General features: G+C 35.6%; 1 protein-coding gene across 2 annotated transcripts in view; it reads right to left on the bottom strand.

Annotated features, from left to right (window-relative positions):
• Positions 1-2,323: 2,323 nt before the first annotated feature.
• Positions 2,324-16,620, bottom strand: part of LOC123540439 (phosducin-like protein 3) — a 478,889-nt gene continuing 464,592 nt past the window's right edge. For both annotated transcript variants that reach the window (XM_053526211.1, XM_045325473.2), the window contains 5 exons: positions 16,419-16,551; positions 8,626-8,716; positions 6,382-6,525; positions 4,129-4,337; positions 2,324-2,667 (listed from right to left, as the gene is read on the bottom strand). In XM_053526211.1, the coding sequence (XP_053382186.1) occupies positions 2,528-2,667; positions 4,129-4,337; positions 6,382-6,525; positions 8,626-8,716; positions 16,419-16,551 (717 nt within the window). In that variant the 3' untranslated portion in view covers positions 2,324-2,527. The remainder of the gene's footprint in view (positions 2,668-4,128; positions 4,338-6,381; positions 6,526-8,625; positions 8,717-16,418; positions 16,552-16,620) is intronic.

The following is a 16,620-nucleotide window of genomic DNA, read 5'->3' as shown; positions in this document are numbered from 1 at the left end:
TATGCCTTTAAATGATAGCTGTATGTACTTGCATGCAAAAACTTAACCAAGGTGTGACGCCGACGCCGACGCCAGGGTGAGTAGAATATTGATGTTCCAGACAGAACACTGTATATCTGTCACAGAAGATAGATGTAAACCTTTTTTACCGCACAAAATCATGAGTGAAGTTATAAAGATAACTTGCTAGAAACATTTTTTTCACAGTATTTTGTGCCATAGCAGTTGTTAAAATGCTAGAACTATCCATCCCTCGACTTATGGTCGGGGCAAGTTGAAAATCTACAATTTTTTATCCAGAGTAGGCTCTCGTCTTATGGCTGAAGTCGACGTATGGCCAGAAATATACGTTATGCAAATTAATGACTTAATGATTGGATATTATGTAAAATAATTAATGCGTATCAATCTATCTCAATTTATCCAATGGTCAGTCTTCAAAATTTTGTGGATGGGATCCTGCTGTATGGTGATTCACAACAAACAAATGCATGAGCTGAATACCATACAATAAGCTCTACCAAAATACAACCAGGTGTCAAGTTCCTATCATCATAGAACTTAAACAAAATGCAATGTTTTGAGTAAGGACTCAGACTGTGACAGGAGGTCAAGAACCCAATAGTATACAGGCACATTATGCTTATTATCACTTGGCTGCTAGGCAGATTCTACAATATATTTGTTTCGAGGTTGTCAACTCCTCGGTAGCCTGGCAGGTTCTGATCTCTTTGTGGCGCTGCCTTCATATTTATATGCTTCTATCACACTGTAATTAATGAGCGCTCAATGATTATGATGAAATTAGGCTCTTTAGTACAATGATCATCTACTCGGCAATATATGACCATTTTGTGTCGATTCGCCGTAAAACCCAACTCGCTACAATGATCATCTAAGTGCGTAATTTGTCATTAATTTGTTTACTTTCCGTAATTAGAGCCTAAAACTATCATAATTATCACATTAAATAGATAGAACTTTCTTTTCTAAGAATTCATGAAAGATTAATGCTAAAGTCTATCCTCTACAATATTGAATTATGATGGCTCATCAGTGGGTCCACATAGTTGTGCGAATATGACTGCCACTGGATTTAACTATTTTAGGTACAAATAAGGTATGCGGCAACTAAATCAAATCAACATGGCCATCTCGCCACACTTGAAACCCTAATGATGAAAATCTTTTTTACTTTGATTCGTGTAAGCCTTTGTAATTTAAATAAAAAAAATATTAAGAATTTTTTACCTACACATCTTTTATACAAGTAGTGGACAGTTAAGCATGTGTATGTGTTACCAATTCAATCAACATGTGTGAATAAAATGCAACTATAATTTCAGTATTTCATATTTCTTTATTTAAATAAGATGCATCTGAACATCATTGTATATTAAGATAATACAATATCTGAATTTCAAATGCACTGATTAGTAACCTTTCTAAAGTGTTTGTATTTACACATCTTTAATTTCTTAATATACTGGTATCACAACATGTTTGCACTGTTGTAAGGGACTAAATGATAATTGATATGAGCCGCACCATGGGAAAACCAACATAGTAGGCTTGCGACCAGCATGGATCTAGACCAGCCTGTGCATCCACGCAGTCTGGTCAGGATCCATGCTGTTCGCTTTCAAAGCCTATTGCAATTAGAGAACCTGTTAGCGAACAGTATGGATCCTGACCAGACTGCGCAGATGCGCAGGCTGGTCTGGATCCATGCTGGTCGCAAACACACTGTTGGTTTTCTCATGGCACGGCTCAATTATAAATTTTCCTCATGAATATTGAACATAATGCTGCTGTGCAACATTTTAGCACAAGTTAGAATTTTTAACAAATTGTTTGTAAATGCTAAATGAAATAAAATACTTTTTAAATGACAGTTACAAATAAAAGGGGAGCTATGATGTGCCTCAATGGCCACTGAAATGACTTGAACAGCCTTAAGGATGATCTTTCTAACCAACGTTTGGTAAATATTTATCCAGAACTTCTTCTGAAGGTTTTTTTCTGTTTTTAGCTTTAGTGCTCCTTTAATGCTGTTAAGCAGAACAATATGAACCTAGCTTTGAGAGGTCTATTCTATAGGAAGATCGAGGTAATGCATTTGGGTTTCACTTCAAACATTCAATCTTTAAAGGGCAAAACACTAAGACAGGACATTTCTTGAAAATGGAGCCAGATAAATAAATATGATCTTCAACAGATTTAAATATTCAAATGTTTGCATGGCAATTCCTGGAAATTATCCAACGATAGACGCCTCTAAACGGTCTTGTAAGCCTAAATCTGATTACCAGTATTCTAATCGATATCAAACCACATCAAAATGAATCAACTTCATTTTATTTTTCTCGTTTCAATCACAACAGTTGATTCACAGCTCAAAAGGTGCTTTTCTCGCCGCCTAAAATTCTGATTTATCTTTTTGGCACAACTCTTAAACATCTTTCTGCTTTCCAGATTCACTTCCTAAAATCATTTTAAAAGGCACAGACTAAAACACTAACATTTCTCAATAATCATCATCACTGTCATCTCTGTTTATTGCACTTTCCCGTATAGCTATATTCATAACGTCTTTAACTTCGGGTCTTGGTGGTTCCTCAAGGTCCGTCTTTACTGCCCCACTCTGTGATAACATCCACTCTAGTTCTGTTGAAGAAAAATTAAACTACATTCAGCAAATGGTAAGATAGTCAGATACAGGTATCAAGGTCTGAGATAGTCAGATACAGGTATCAAGGTCTGAGATAGTCAGATACAGGTATCAAGGTCTGAGATAGTCAGATACAGGTATCATGGTCTATATGGCAATGCAGTATCATTATATAAAAGTAAGACATTGGAATTTATGCAGAAACGTTAAACAAACAAGAAAGGTTATAACATGAACCCATTTAACCCTTACCATGCTAAATTTCTATTATGGACTGGTCCATCTTCCAATTTGGGCAGTACCATTTATCATTTGAAGGGGTGTTTACTAAAAATTTACTGACTGAATAGCGAACAGTGCAGACCATGATCAGACTGCACGGATGTGCAGGCTGATCTTGGTCTGCACTGGTCGCAAAGGCAGAATCACTTGCCGCCAGCAGGCTAAGGGTTAAAGAACAGAGAGATGTGCAAAATACATGGAAATGGAAAGACAAGGAACTCCTATACCACACTCCTTAAGTTATCATTTGAAATGAAACTTAAAAGTGGGAGTTTTAAAACAATGAAAACTGCAAAAAGATCCTTTTAAAGCAAGGAGTGCAACCAAGCAACATAACAGCAGACTCGGTTTGATCCTGTCTGTTCATGAGAGGTAACGAAATGTGCAACACCTCTCACGCCCTCTAGCACCGGCTTAAGCAGAGTTCTAAAACTGACTGTTCTCTTTGATCACAAGGGAACAGAAAATAAAACAATACTAGAGTCCAAGTACGGGGAGACATTTAACAGCCACAATTTGGCACTTAAAAGACTGCTTTTTTGATAATTAGTGAAATCTGTGAAGATCCTTTGGAGGCATCAGGGCACTCGTTTGGCCATTTTTGGGGCCGTATATGGGTACCATTCCCCTCCTAAAATTATATGTTTTTTTTCCCCTTTCTCAGAAGAAAATTCCCCTGATGATAGGTTGTTTGACACAAATAGATATTAACTCTTTCTTTTAATATTATATAGTGCCTCTAAGGAAGATTACTGTTTCAATATAGTCACATCAGTTAGAAATGATTGAAAACAGTATTAATAAGTGTGAAAAGTAGTTACATATACATGGCTTAAACTTCCCCTTTTCGTCTTAAAATGTCGAAAAATTCCCCTTCCTGAGGGTATGGGTACCTGTCCCCAAAAGTTGTCTAGTGCCCTGGGCATAGAATGAAATGAAGCAATATAACAGCCAACTGGGTTTGACCAGTCTGAAATTTTCGTAATAATATAAAAGACTGCACAACTAACATTAACGAATTGAGGCTATATACATGCATTACAGTCTTTATGACTACTAATATTAACTCTATTAAACATATAGAAGGATCAAATTTTCTCGCAGTAAATGTATCACATTATTCATACTTTAATAGATTTATAGCCCCGTGTTTTGAAGAAGTAAAAAAAACTCACCATCTTGTTTTAAATTCATTCCACCAAAGGCTAGAGGTCCTACAAACTGTTTTTTCATTTCATTGTCACAGTATACAAAGATAGTTGGTAAGTTTTTATCAGGATAATTTGGTATACACACTGACGACACACTGCGGAGAAACTTTGTCGCTGGGAATTTCTGTGCTAAATTTGATATGTGTTGGTTCACTAACTTACATAATGGCATCCTGAAAAATAAAAATCAACATGTAAGTTACTGTGAAATCATTAATATTCGTGGGGGATTAATTTTCCTGGATTTCGTGGTTGAGTCAATCCACGAAATTTAATCCAAACGAATAAGTGGAATTCCCATTCATTTTATGTTCAAAAGTTGTAATCCACAAATTCATATCCCCACGAATTTGCCATTCTGACCTAAACCACGAAATTTCATGCCCACAAAATTAAATGATTTTACAGTATCTGGCTAATTTATACAAGATCCGATGTCAGCAAAACAAGCTTAAATGACAAAATCAATCACTTGATGCATGGGTAAAAACACATAAGTCACAATGGTTATTGAAAGCTCAGCAGAGATCAGATTTTCATCTATGTATGTAAATACAAATAGATGTAGGATTTAAAGTAGTTCTGCAAGTCTGATAAACAAAAAGAAATTGCATAATGTCATAATCTGTATAAAGTAGAATAACGCCTGGACTCGGCATACGGAAATTAAAATTATTTTATGAATTAATGGCAACCCATGGGTAAATGTATCAAAAAGGCCATGTTACTATCTTTTTAAAGATAAGATATGATACAGCGCCGTAGCCACACTGAGGCAAACCGAGGCAGTTGCCTCGGTTAAACTTTGAGGAGCCAAAAAAAAGTTAAAAGTAGGCCTATCACACTGATGAAAAATTCAGTTACAAAAGTTCAAAAAAGTATATTAATATAATTAGAATATATCAGAATATCATTTGCCTCATGACATTAAATAAATATTGAGGCAAGGTGAGACAGAAATCCTAGCAGTCATATTGATAGCCTTGCCAGGTCCAGATTCATGGGCCGGGCGACGAGGCCCGTGCCCCCCCCCCCCCACACACACACACACCCACTTCCCCGCACAAGTTGACTGAGAAGTGACCATTTTAACCCAATTATTTATTTTATTATCATCAAATTTAAGCCCAAAAAAGCACCAAAGGCCACTATTTCATACCGATATTTCAAAATTTGCCGCCAGGGTAAGGGCCCCATGACTCCACTGAAATGAGGGGAAAACTACTTCCCATACCTCAAAATTTTGACCCAAAAATTGCACCAGAGGCCACCATTTCATACATGTATTTCAAATTTTTTTCAGGGCAAGAGCCCCCTGAATTCCCTAAAATGAGAGGGTTCCCCCTAAAGAACCTAAACATTTAGACCAAAAAAAAAATATATGCCATTATTTCATATATATATTTCAAAATTTCCTAGGAATAGTGCCCCCTGATCCCTTAAAATGAAGTGTCATGCCCCTGTACCCCCGTAGATTGCCTCGGTTAAAATTTGTGTCTGGCTACGGCACTGTGATATTACAACGTTTGACAAATTAAATCTTTCAAAATCAGCTTGAAATATGCAGATGATATCCTGGTGGTAATGCTATGGAAAGAATGATAATATCAAAGAGCTAACAATGGCTGTCACTGCATGTTTACGGTAACATTTCTGTCTAATTTTCAAATTTGACAGTCACTGGTCAGAGAGTTTAATAACTTGTATCATAATTTGTCGTGAAATGCCAACCAATACACTAAAATGTTTAGCAAAGAACAATTATGTTATCAATTTGAGAGTTGATACATTTAAAAGATATAAATTCAAAGTTATAGATGGTAAGACCTATTACTTTTGCTACTTATTGTTGGTTTGTTTTGGGTTTAAGACTGTTTTTCAACAGTATTTCAGTTACGTAACGTTGGGCAGTTAACCTTACCAGTGTTCCTGGATTTTGTACCAGTACAAACCTGTTCTGAACGTTTTCAGACACAATGTCTTTCATCAAATTGTCAAGGAGAACATAATGGCCTGCCCCAAGATCAAACTCACTACCCTGTGATCCGTAGGTCTGCACTCTCTCTATCAAGCTAAGCGGGCAGGCTACTTAAGTCAAAGGATGACAAGTTGTAGTCTTTCCATAGCAACTAATATTCCTTGAAGATTGAAATAAGGAGTAAAAATATCATCACATAGAAATTCACATTTAAAAAACTTTTTTTCAAATTGACTTACGAAGGTTTATATACATGTATAACAACCCATATTCCATCACCAGCCTTGTTGACTTCCGTGACCCAATCCGATTTACTAATTTCACGAACCTCGCCAAATTTGTTCTTCTGCTGAGCTTCGCGCATTTCAGCCATTCTCTGCCGTCTGTATGAGGAATAACAGGTGAAAGTAGTTTTATAGGAATTTACATTCAAATAAATAATTATATAAGACAACTTATGAACTTATCTGAATATACAACTTATAAGGCTCCTTTCTCACAATATAACATTTATGTAATATAACTATTAGCGTAATAAATTCCCAGCTGTGTTTGACTAGTACTGTGAAATGATTAATATTCGTGGGGGACTAATTTTCGTGGATTTCGTGGTTGAGTCAATCCACGAAATTTAATCACAACGAACAAGTACAATTCCCATTCATTTTATATTTAAAAGGTGAAATCCACGAATTCATATCCCCACGAAAATACCGTTTTGACCAAAACCACGAAATTTCATGCCCACGAAATTAAATGAGTTTACAGTATATGACTGTATTAATTTTTCATTCTTATGTAATGCTGGATGAAAGACAAGTATATTGATAAATGCCTTTTGTTCCTTATAATAAACAAAAAACATAAATCCATGTAATGCAACAGGCAATAACTTAAAGTTGATGTGCATCTTTCAAACGTCATTTTTATTCCGACACTGAAGAAGTAAATTTTCTGCATTTTGTTTAAATTTGTCAGTTTTAATGACCATTAAAACTTAAATCATGACCATTAAAACTTAAATCAAACGTCTAAAATGCATAATGAAAGAATCATAACATCAATATCTAACAATTTCACAGGGTTCTGTCTGAGAGATGTCTTGTAACCTTAGTCCAATCAACTTTCATCAACTTTTTCCCCCCAAAAAAATACAATGTAATATTATCGAAGAAATTGCAATATGTGTAAATTAAGGTCAAATGCAATTTTCAACTACAGCAACTTTGATTTCTTTCTTAAAGGCCTAGATTCACTACTATATAAGTGTCCCCCCCCCCCCAAATCCAATATACAACTCCCATCTTATCTGCTGCTTATCAGCGATTATGTAACAGTAACTGATTAGAGGGCAATTAGCACAGCAGGGACCCTAACTAGACCATGAAGATGTGTGCAGTGGAGTTGAAAGACATTAATTTTTCTTCAGTGAATGTGGAATGATAATAATAATTATTATTATTTTGATATCATATAGATTATAATAACTATTACTTTAATGTTATAATAATCATAATAATAATAATAATAATAATAATAATATAATAATATTATTATTATTATTATCATTATTATTATTATATTACATATAGGATGATAAAAGATACAGTAATAATACTGAAAATAATAATGATAATAAAACACAAGTATAGTGAAAACTTCATGAGTTCTTTGTGCTGAGAAAAAATTAATATAAAATTATTGTGTTCCATCTATACTCAATTTTCATTTTCAGTTTGTTGCCAAAAGTGACTTTTTTCACGCTTTGCTTTGTAACTTTGAAATGCACATACTGTTTTCAATTTTAGACAAATGATATCTACAGTATTCTGCCAGCTTTAGATGAGTGAAAGTCACATTTTTCTGAAAAATCACAATTCTCCAGACAGAATTTGAAAAAAATAAAAACTTGCATATTTCATTAAGAAAGTTTTTCATTATTTTATAATTGTGAAAATAAGTTTCTGATTATTTTATTATTGTGTTTGATCAACAATATTTTTCTTTACATAGAAATGCCCCAAAAAAAACCTAGTATAACATTAAATGTTATTAATTATTCATTAATTTAAAATAAATTACTTTGTTTCCCCTTCTCACTAACTGATACACTTGAAAGGTAGACTGACTCTCCAATAAACAATGACCCTTGTTTATTGGAACCATACTGTGATGGTCATTAGCCCCCAACTGTGCTGGTGAAGACAGAAATCCCTTGGCCCACTGCCAAAATCTAGGCCTTTAAATCTATTCTTTCCACAATTTGCTGACAGAACATTTTCAAAGAGTTCTGTTATCACAGAAACTACAATCTGTGTAAATTGTAATAAAATGCAGTCATCAACTGCTATGTTTTTGATTTCTTTCTTAAATCCATTCTTTCGAAAACACAAATTTGCTGAGAGATCATTTTCAACGAGTTCTGGAACATGGTCAATCAGATTTTAATACAATATGCACACTTGTTATTTTGTAAGTTTTACCTATATTGTTCAAATATTTTTTCTTCTTCTTCATCTATGTCATCTTCTATATCATCCAGCTCATCCAACCCCATCTCCGACATGTCCTTGCCTGAAGTTTATTGAAATACTGTGAAATCATTAATATTCGTGGGGGGCTTACTTTTGTGGATTTCATGGTTGAGACAATCCACCAAATTTAATCCCAACGAACAAGTAAAATAACCACTTGTTTTATGTTCAATAGTTGAAATCCACGAATTCATACCCACCACAAGATTGCCGTTTTGACCAAAACCACGAAATTTCATGCCCACAAAATTAAATGATTTTACAGTACAGATTTGAAAATATCTTTGTCGGAATCTGAGTAAAATATTTTTGCCTGAAATCTGATTTTGACACCGTACAAATTGTCTTGACGAAACAGTTCGTAAAGCGGTAAGAAGTGAATGCGGATCAAAGAAAATCAGACAACTTTCATTTCGTTTTGAGGCTAGATCTGAGCGAAGTTTCTAGTCCCACTGACCAAAGTGACTCTTTCTCTCAAGTCACCAATTCGCCAGAGTCCTGAATCAACTGAAATCAGTGTTTTTACTTGAAACTGATATAAATATAAAATATATCCTTTCTGATACTGAATGATAATATAACATCATATAAAATTTTATGTCCTTGTATGAAATATAAAATGCCTTTTTCTGAAAATGGACTGTGGCAGAACCTTTTCAGACAGATCAAACCAGAAAGTATCCATGTTACTTATGTAGTTTTCTTCTCCAGATCTGGCTAAAAATAATCTTTCTTTCAAATTGTACATGTAGTTTGGTCATATTATGAACATTAGAATAATTATGAGCTTTTGTTTCTAAAATTTTTTAAAATTCCAAATCAAGAAAAAAAAAGATTCCCCTGTCGGGAATCAAACCCCAGACTGCCGCGACAATAAAGACATTTTCCCATTGTCGTAACCAATAGCATTATAGCCGAATTAGTGAACTATGACTTCAAAATATATTTATAATCAAGACAGTTTACCTGGAGTAAAGCGTTACAAATGCTTTTCGATTTTCATCATAAAAAGTAGTAAAGACAGCAAAATCGCATGTGTTTCCATAACATAATATCACAGTTTGTCAGTTTTTTTAAAGCCTTCTTAAGATATATATAGCATTTATTTCCAGATATCTAAGAAAAAAAATTGTGTTGTTGAACAATCTGGAGGCCAGTCCCTTTAAGGTGTATAATATGTACCAGTATGCTGGCACTTCAAAATTTAACATGAGGGCCATGATGGCCCTATATTGCTCACCTGAGTTAACTTGCTTGCTTGAACAAACTTTGTTAATGCTTTAAAAACAATAAAGTAGGTTAGTAGGTCATATTCATGGTCACTGAAAGTCAGTTTTAAGACTGGTGTACAAAACTGTACATGTCATCCAAATTTTAAGGCTGTATCTTAAAAAACAAGAAAGTAGGTCAGTTGGTCAAGGTCACAGTAGGATGACACCTTATCACTTGTGGTCATCTTGTAAATATAATCAAACAGTCTAGGAAATATAATCTGATAATGTTTTAAGTATTTTTCCTATATAACTCATATATATCAAGTGACCCCTGGGGTGAGGCCTCTTTTCACCCCAGGGGCATAATTCAAGCAATCTTGTTAGAGATCAACTAGGCAATGATACATACAAAATATCAAAGGCATAGGCCTTGAACTTTCAGACAAGAAGATTTTTAAAATTTTTCCTATAGAAGTCTATGTAAAACTTGGGACCCCCAGGACAGGGCCTGATTTGTAATAGATCACCTACATGCAATATATTGCTGTTTAATTTTTTGTTATAGATCACCTACATGCAATAATCATTAAATAAGCTTTTGAAACAGAATTTCATCACTTTTCCCGAATTTGTAATGTAAAATCAACAAAGTTTTTATGTGTACATAAAAGTACAAGGTGTATTTCTTATATAAGATGCTATGTAAGATGTTTTCAGCATATACCTGTAGTCATGATGTCTGTCAGATGGACAGCATTTTTAATAAAGCAGAGTGTGTATATCTTTTGTCCCTGCATTCTTAGATTTTGAAGGTTATTTATTCTGTAATATGCAATATCTTTAAAATTCTTTGTATTTTATTCCAGAGTTCCACATTCAGTAGGCATGAGATATCTAAAGACCATATCTTCACAGCTCAGGCAAGAGACTCCAAAAGCCAGAATATTACCACACAGAAGGTGGTAGAAGCCATCGAACAACAAGACCGTATTGTTGAGGACGACTCTATCCAGGCACAAATCAACACCATGTTCTATGTCGCAAAACAGGGTGTTGCTATCAACCAGTATGACAAAGTAATTGAACTTCAGGTAAGGAGTTTGATTAATGCCTAAATGACTTCACATTCAGATGCACTATATTATAATAATAATATACTGGTACATTATAATCTATACTACAATGTGCAATGCATACTGGGTTAATCTGGCATATCAGAATGGTAAGACTGAATTAACTGTCCGAGCCCTGCTAATAGCCATTCACATGTTAGTTTAATTGAGACATCTCGCAAGTTGTAAAGGAAAGGAAAATAAAAAAGTTTGTTTTAGCAAGTGATCCATTATTGATGCAGTTTCTTAGGAAGGATAGGGAAATTTTTAAAAAAATGTCAAATTTAGTTAGTCATCTAATTTTTATACACGTGTTCTGTTTTTATCTTCCAGGTGAAAAACAATTGTCCAGGTCTTCAGAACCCGAAGAAACTGTATACCAGTGAGGAAGCAAAAATGGAACTGATAGATGCGATTGATTCTACATTGGATGATTATCTCACACAGAATCTACAGCAGTCTGAGTATATAGGTTTAATTCTTGATGAAAGTACAGACATAACTGTTCATAACAAGAGATCACAGAGTGATCTTGGCGCCCACCAATGTGCCATTTTTGAGTGTTCCAAATTTCAAGACTTACTGACTAGCTCAAGGTCAAATTTCGTTTCCGTACACAAAACTGTGCATGTGGTGCAAATTCAAAAGCTGTAGCTTGAGAAATGTGAAAGTAGGTCACTAGATCAATCTTAAGGACAAAATTCTTTGTACACAAAATTATGCATGTGCATCAAGTTTGAAGGCTGTAGTTTGAGAAATTTGAAACTAAGTCACTAGGTCAATCTTAAGGTCAAAGTTTTTTTCGGTACACAAAACTATGCAAGTGGTCCAAATTTGAAGCCTGTAGCTATAGAAATGTGAAAGTAGGTCACTTGGTCAATCTTAAGGTCAAAGTTCATTTCGGTTTACAAAACTATGCAAGTGGTCCAAATTTCAAGGCTGTAGCTTGAGAAATGTGAAAGTAGGTCACTAGGTCAAAATCAAGGTCAAATTTTATTTCGGAATACAAAACTATGCATGTGGTCCAAATTTGAAGCCTGTACCTCCAAAAATGTGAAAGTACGTCACTAGGTCAATGTAAAGGTCAAACTTTGTTTCGGTACACAAAACCATGCATGTGGTCCAAATTTGAAGGCTGTAGCTTGAGAAATGTGAAAGTAGGTCACTAGGTCAAAATCAAGGTCAAATTTTATTTCAGAATACAGAACTATGCATGTGGTCCAAATTTGAAGCCTGTACCTTCAAAACTGTGAAAGTAGGTCACTAGGCCAATGTAAAGGTCAAAGTTTGTTTCGGTACATAAAACCATGCATGTGGTCCAAATTTGAAGGCTGTAGCTTGAGAAATGTGAAAGTAGGTCACTGGGTCAAAATCAAGGTCAAATTTCATTTCGGAACACGAAACTATGCATGTGGTCCAAATTTGAAGCCTGTACCTTCAAAAATGTGAAAGTAGGTCACTAGGTCAATATCAAGGTCAAAGTTTTTTTCAGTGCACTAAACTATGCATGTGGTCCAAATTTGAAGGTTGTAGCTACAGAAATGTGAAAGTAGGTCACAAGGTCAAAATCAAGGTCAACTCATGTCAAGGTTCATCTCAACACACAAAACCATACATGTGGTCCAAATTTGAATGTTGTAGGTTATTGACAAGAAGTTTTTAAAAGCTTTTCCCTATATAAGTCTATATGAACTATGTGACCCCCAGGGCGGGGCCATATTTGACCTTAGGGGGATAATTTTAACAAACTTGGTAGAGAACCACTAGATGATGCTACATTACAAATATCAAAGCCATAGGCTTTGTGGTTTGGACAAGAAGATTTTCAAAGTTTTTCCCTATATAAGTCTATGTAAACCATGTGACCCCCAGGTGGGGCCATATTTGACCCTAGGGGGATAATTTGAACAATCTTAGTAGAAGACCACTAGATGATGTCACATACAAAATATCAAAGCACTAGGCCCTGTGGTTTTGGACAAGAGGTTTTTCAAAGTTTTTCCCTATATAAGTCTATATAAACCATGTGACCCCCGGGGTGGGGCCATATTAGACCCCAGGGAAATAATTTGAATCATCTTGGTAGAGGACCACTAGATGATGCTTCATACCAAATATCAAAGCCCTAGGCTCTGTGGTTTTGGACAAGAAGATTTTCAAAGTTTTTCCCTACATAAATCTATGTAAATTATAGAAATAAACAAAGGGCCATAACTTACTAAAAAATTGTTGAACCTGTCTGATTTTCAGGGGGACACAACTAGGGTACCAATACATCATTCTGACAAAGTTTGGTCAAAATCCCCCTGGTAGTTTCTGAGGAGATGCGATAACGAGAAATTGTTAACGGAAGGACGGACGGAATGACGGAATGACGGACGGACGGAAGGACGACGGACCACAGACGCAGAGTGATTTGAATAGCCCACCATCTGATGATGGTGGGCTAAAAAGTTAAATGTGTATGTGAAGTGTTTGTCTTGTGATAATATGCCAAAAGTTCAGTTTCTGGATTGTATCAATGTTGAAAATGGGAAAGCGGATACAATTGTGACAGCTGTGAATGAACTTTTCACAAAGAAGAACATTCCTTTGGATAAAGTGGTAACCCTTGCAAGTGACGGTGCCAGTGTCATGACTGGAAGGAAGGGGGGTGTGGGTGTAAAGTTAAAGGAGCTTGCACCACTGCTGATAGAGATCCACTGTGTTGCCCATCGCCTGGCGCTGGCTGCAGGTCAGGCTTGCAGAGATGTGCCTATGTTGGATGAGTACCAGACCACAGTTAAGTCAGTCTACAAACATATCAGTTTATCTGTGGTGAGATACAATAAATTGAGAACACTCATGTCAGTGTTAGAGGATGACAATCACAAATTCGTCACACTGAAAGAACCAGCAAGCTTCCGATGGTTGTCCCTGGGGAAAGCTGTGGATGCTATCTATGAAGTGTACCCTGCACTGTACCAGACCCTGGAACATGAGGCAGCTGAAGGCAATGCTGAGGCAAAAGGGCTACTGAACAAACTCAGATCTGTGAACTTTGTGCTTGTGACAGGTTTTCTGAAAGATGTGCAAATGGTCATAAGTAGGCTGAGTACCCTGCTTCAAGGCGAATGTGTGGACATTGAAGTTGTTAATACACAGGCTGAATTAACACAGGCAAAGCTAAGTAAAATGAAAAGAGTGAATGGTCCTGAGCTTGATAAGACATATAAGAACATTGAAAATGGAATGTACAGAGGTGTGAAATTAACTGACAGGGAGACATTACGCATTGGGTTTCAGAATAGTGCAGGTACTTACTTAGGCAAACTGTGTGATAACATAACTGACAGATTTGAACCAGAGTCAATGGCTACATTAAAACAACTGGACACTGTACTTAATCCCCAGAAAGTGCCAAAGGCAGTGACAGCCTTAGAGTCTTATGGAGAGAATGAACTAGAGAAACTAATAGAAGTATATGGGGAAAGCGTTATCAATGGCAACAGAGCCCGAGACAATTATCTTGACCTGAAAATTATTCTAAAAAACCTTAACAAAAATCTGCAGGAAGGGTGTGTACACATTATTAAAAACTACTCTGAACTCTACCCTGACTTTGCTAAATTGGCCAAAATACTGCTTGTGTCTCCTGTGACCTCAGTTGCCTGTGAGAGGGGGTTTAGTGTGCACAATCACATTAAAACTAAAGGACGCTCTAGGTTAGCACATGAAACTGTTGTAAAGTTAATGAGAATCAAACAGGAAGGCCCCTCTGTCAAAGACTTTGACCCCACTGCAAGTGTAACAAAGTTTTGTGCAATGCGCAATAGAAGAAAGTAAATGTTTGTGACTTGGTTATATGTACAGTGCTACAATGTATAACAGATGTTATTGATGAAGCATTATGTTTCTATATTACAATATGTTGTGTATATATGCAAAAATGATCATATTGTGAATTTTTATATTTCAGACCAATGCTCCTGATAAGTATTAAAATAAAGTATTATATTTGTATGACATTAATGAGAATCAGACTGGAAGGTCCATCTGTTAAAGACTTTGACACCTTTGCAAGTGGAACAAAAATTTGTGAAATGTTCAATAGAAGAATGTAAATGTTTGTGACTTGGTTACAGTGATACTATGCTGTTAATAAGTATTAAAATTTTGTGAAATGTTCAATAGAAGAATGTAAATGTTTGTGACTTGGTTACAGTGATACTATGCTGTTAATAAGTATTAAAATAAAAGTGTTATATTTTTCACCTATTCAGTCTTTACCTTTTTATCTCACCTTAACAAAGTTTGGGTGAGGAATTGTGATTACTAAATGTCTGTTGTCCGTCTATACTTAATTTTAAAGTACAATAGAGGTCAGTGTTTTGACGAAACGTTTAAGTCTGTCCATCAGTCTAGTTGGGACTGCAACTTTTTCAGCTTTGGGAGTCCCAGGACTGCAACTTGAAATTGCTAGTGAGAACCCTGGGTAGAGAACCATAAGGCAATGCTACATACCAAATATCAAAAGCCTAGGTCTTGTAGTCTCAGACCAGAAGATTTTTAAAGATTTTTCCTATACAAGTCTATAAAAACCATGTGACCCCTTGGACAGGGCCAATATTTCACCCTAGGAGTAGGAGGATCATTTGAACAATCTTGGTAGAGGCCCACTATATGATGCTACATACCAATTATCAAAGCTTATGCCTTATTGTTTTTGACAAGAAGATTTTCAAAGTTTTTCCCTATATAAGTCTATAGAAACAATTTGACCCCCAGGGCGGGGCCATATTATATCCTACGGGGATAATTTGTACAATCTTGGTAGAGGCTCATTAAATGATGTTACATACTAAATATCAAAGCCCTAGGCCTTATGGCTTTGGACAGGAAGATATTCAAAGTTTTTCCCTATATAAGTCTATATAAACCATGTGACCCCTGGGGTGGGGCCATATTTGACCCTAGGGGGATAATTTGAAAAATCTTGGTAGAGGCCCACTAGATGATGCTACATACCAAATATCAAAGCCCTATGTCTTGTGGTTTTGGACAAGAAGATTTATGAAGTTTTACCTTTTGGTTGTCATGGCAACCAGCGTTCTCACTTCTGTATAGAATTCAATTCTTTGAATAATTTATACTTTAATAAAGAAGACAATCCGAGGATCATCCCTGTGAAGTTTCATCAAAATTGCCCTGGTGGTTTGGGAGGAGATGTTGTTTAAAGGAAAGTGTGGACGAACAGACGGACTCCGGACGGTGAGCGATCACAATAGCTCACCCTGAGCCTTTGGCTTAGATGAGCTAAAAAAATGATAGAAATGTCAAGATCAGCAAAGTACAGAAAAATCATATATTGTTTTCCATATCAGTTGTTTTGGGGTTTTGTGTTAAACAATTTCAATCTTTCTAGCACAAATCGTACCATTAGATTTCTGTTGAATAGTGTTTTCTACCATGGCTACAATGTCGTCTTCAGTAAGTTCTATCTCCTCTTTAGGTGGGAGAATTCCCTTAGCTCTCAATACATCATTCCACTCAGTGTCTGCATTCGGGTCCTTAAATTAACAAAAGCACTATATTTAATATTATCTATATGTATGTATATATAGAAATACTAAGATAAA

This window comes from Mercenaria mercenaria, chromosome 16, assembly GCF_021730395.1.
Source record: "Mercenaria mercenaria strain notata chromosome 16, MADL_Memer_1, whole genome shotgun sequence".
Taxonomy (NCBI): domain Eukaryota; kingdom Metazoa; phylum Mollusca; class Bivalvia; order Venerida; family Veneridae; genus Mercenaria; species Mercenaria mercenaria.
The sequence above is the reverse complement of the archived record's forward strand: the minus strand, read 5'-3'. Positions and strand labels throughout refer to the sequence as shown.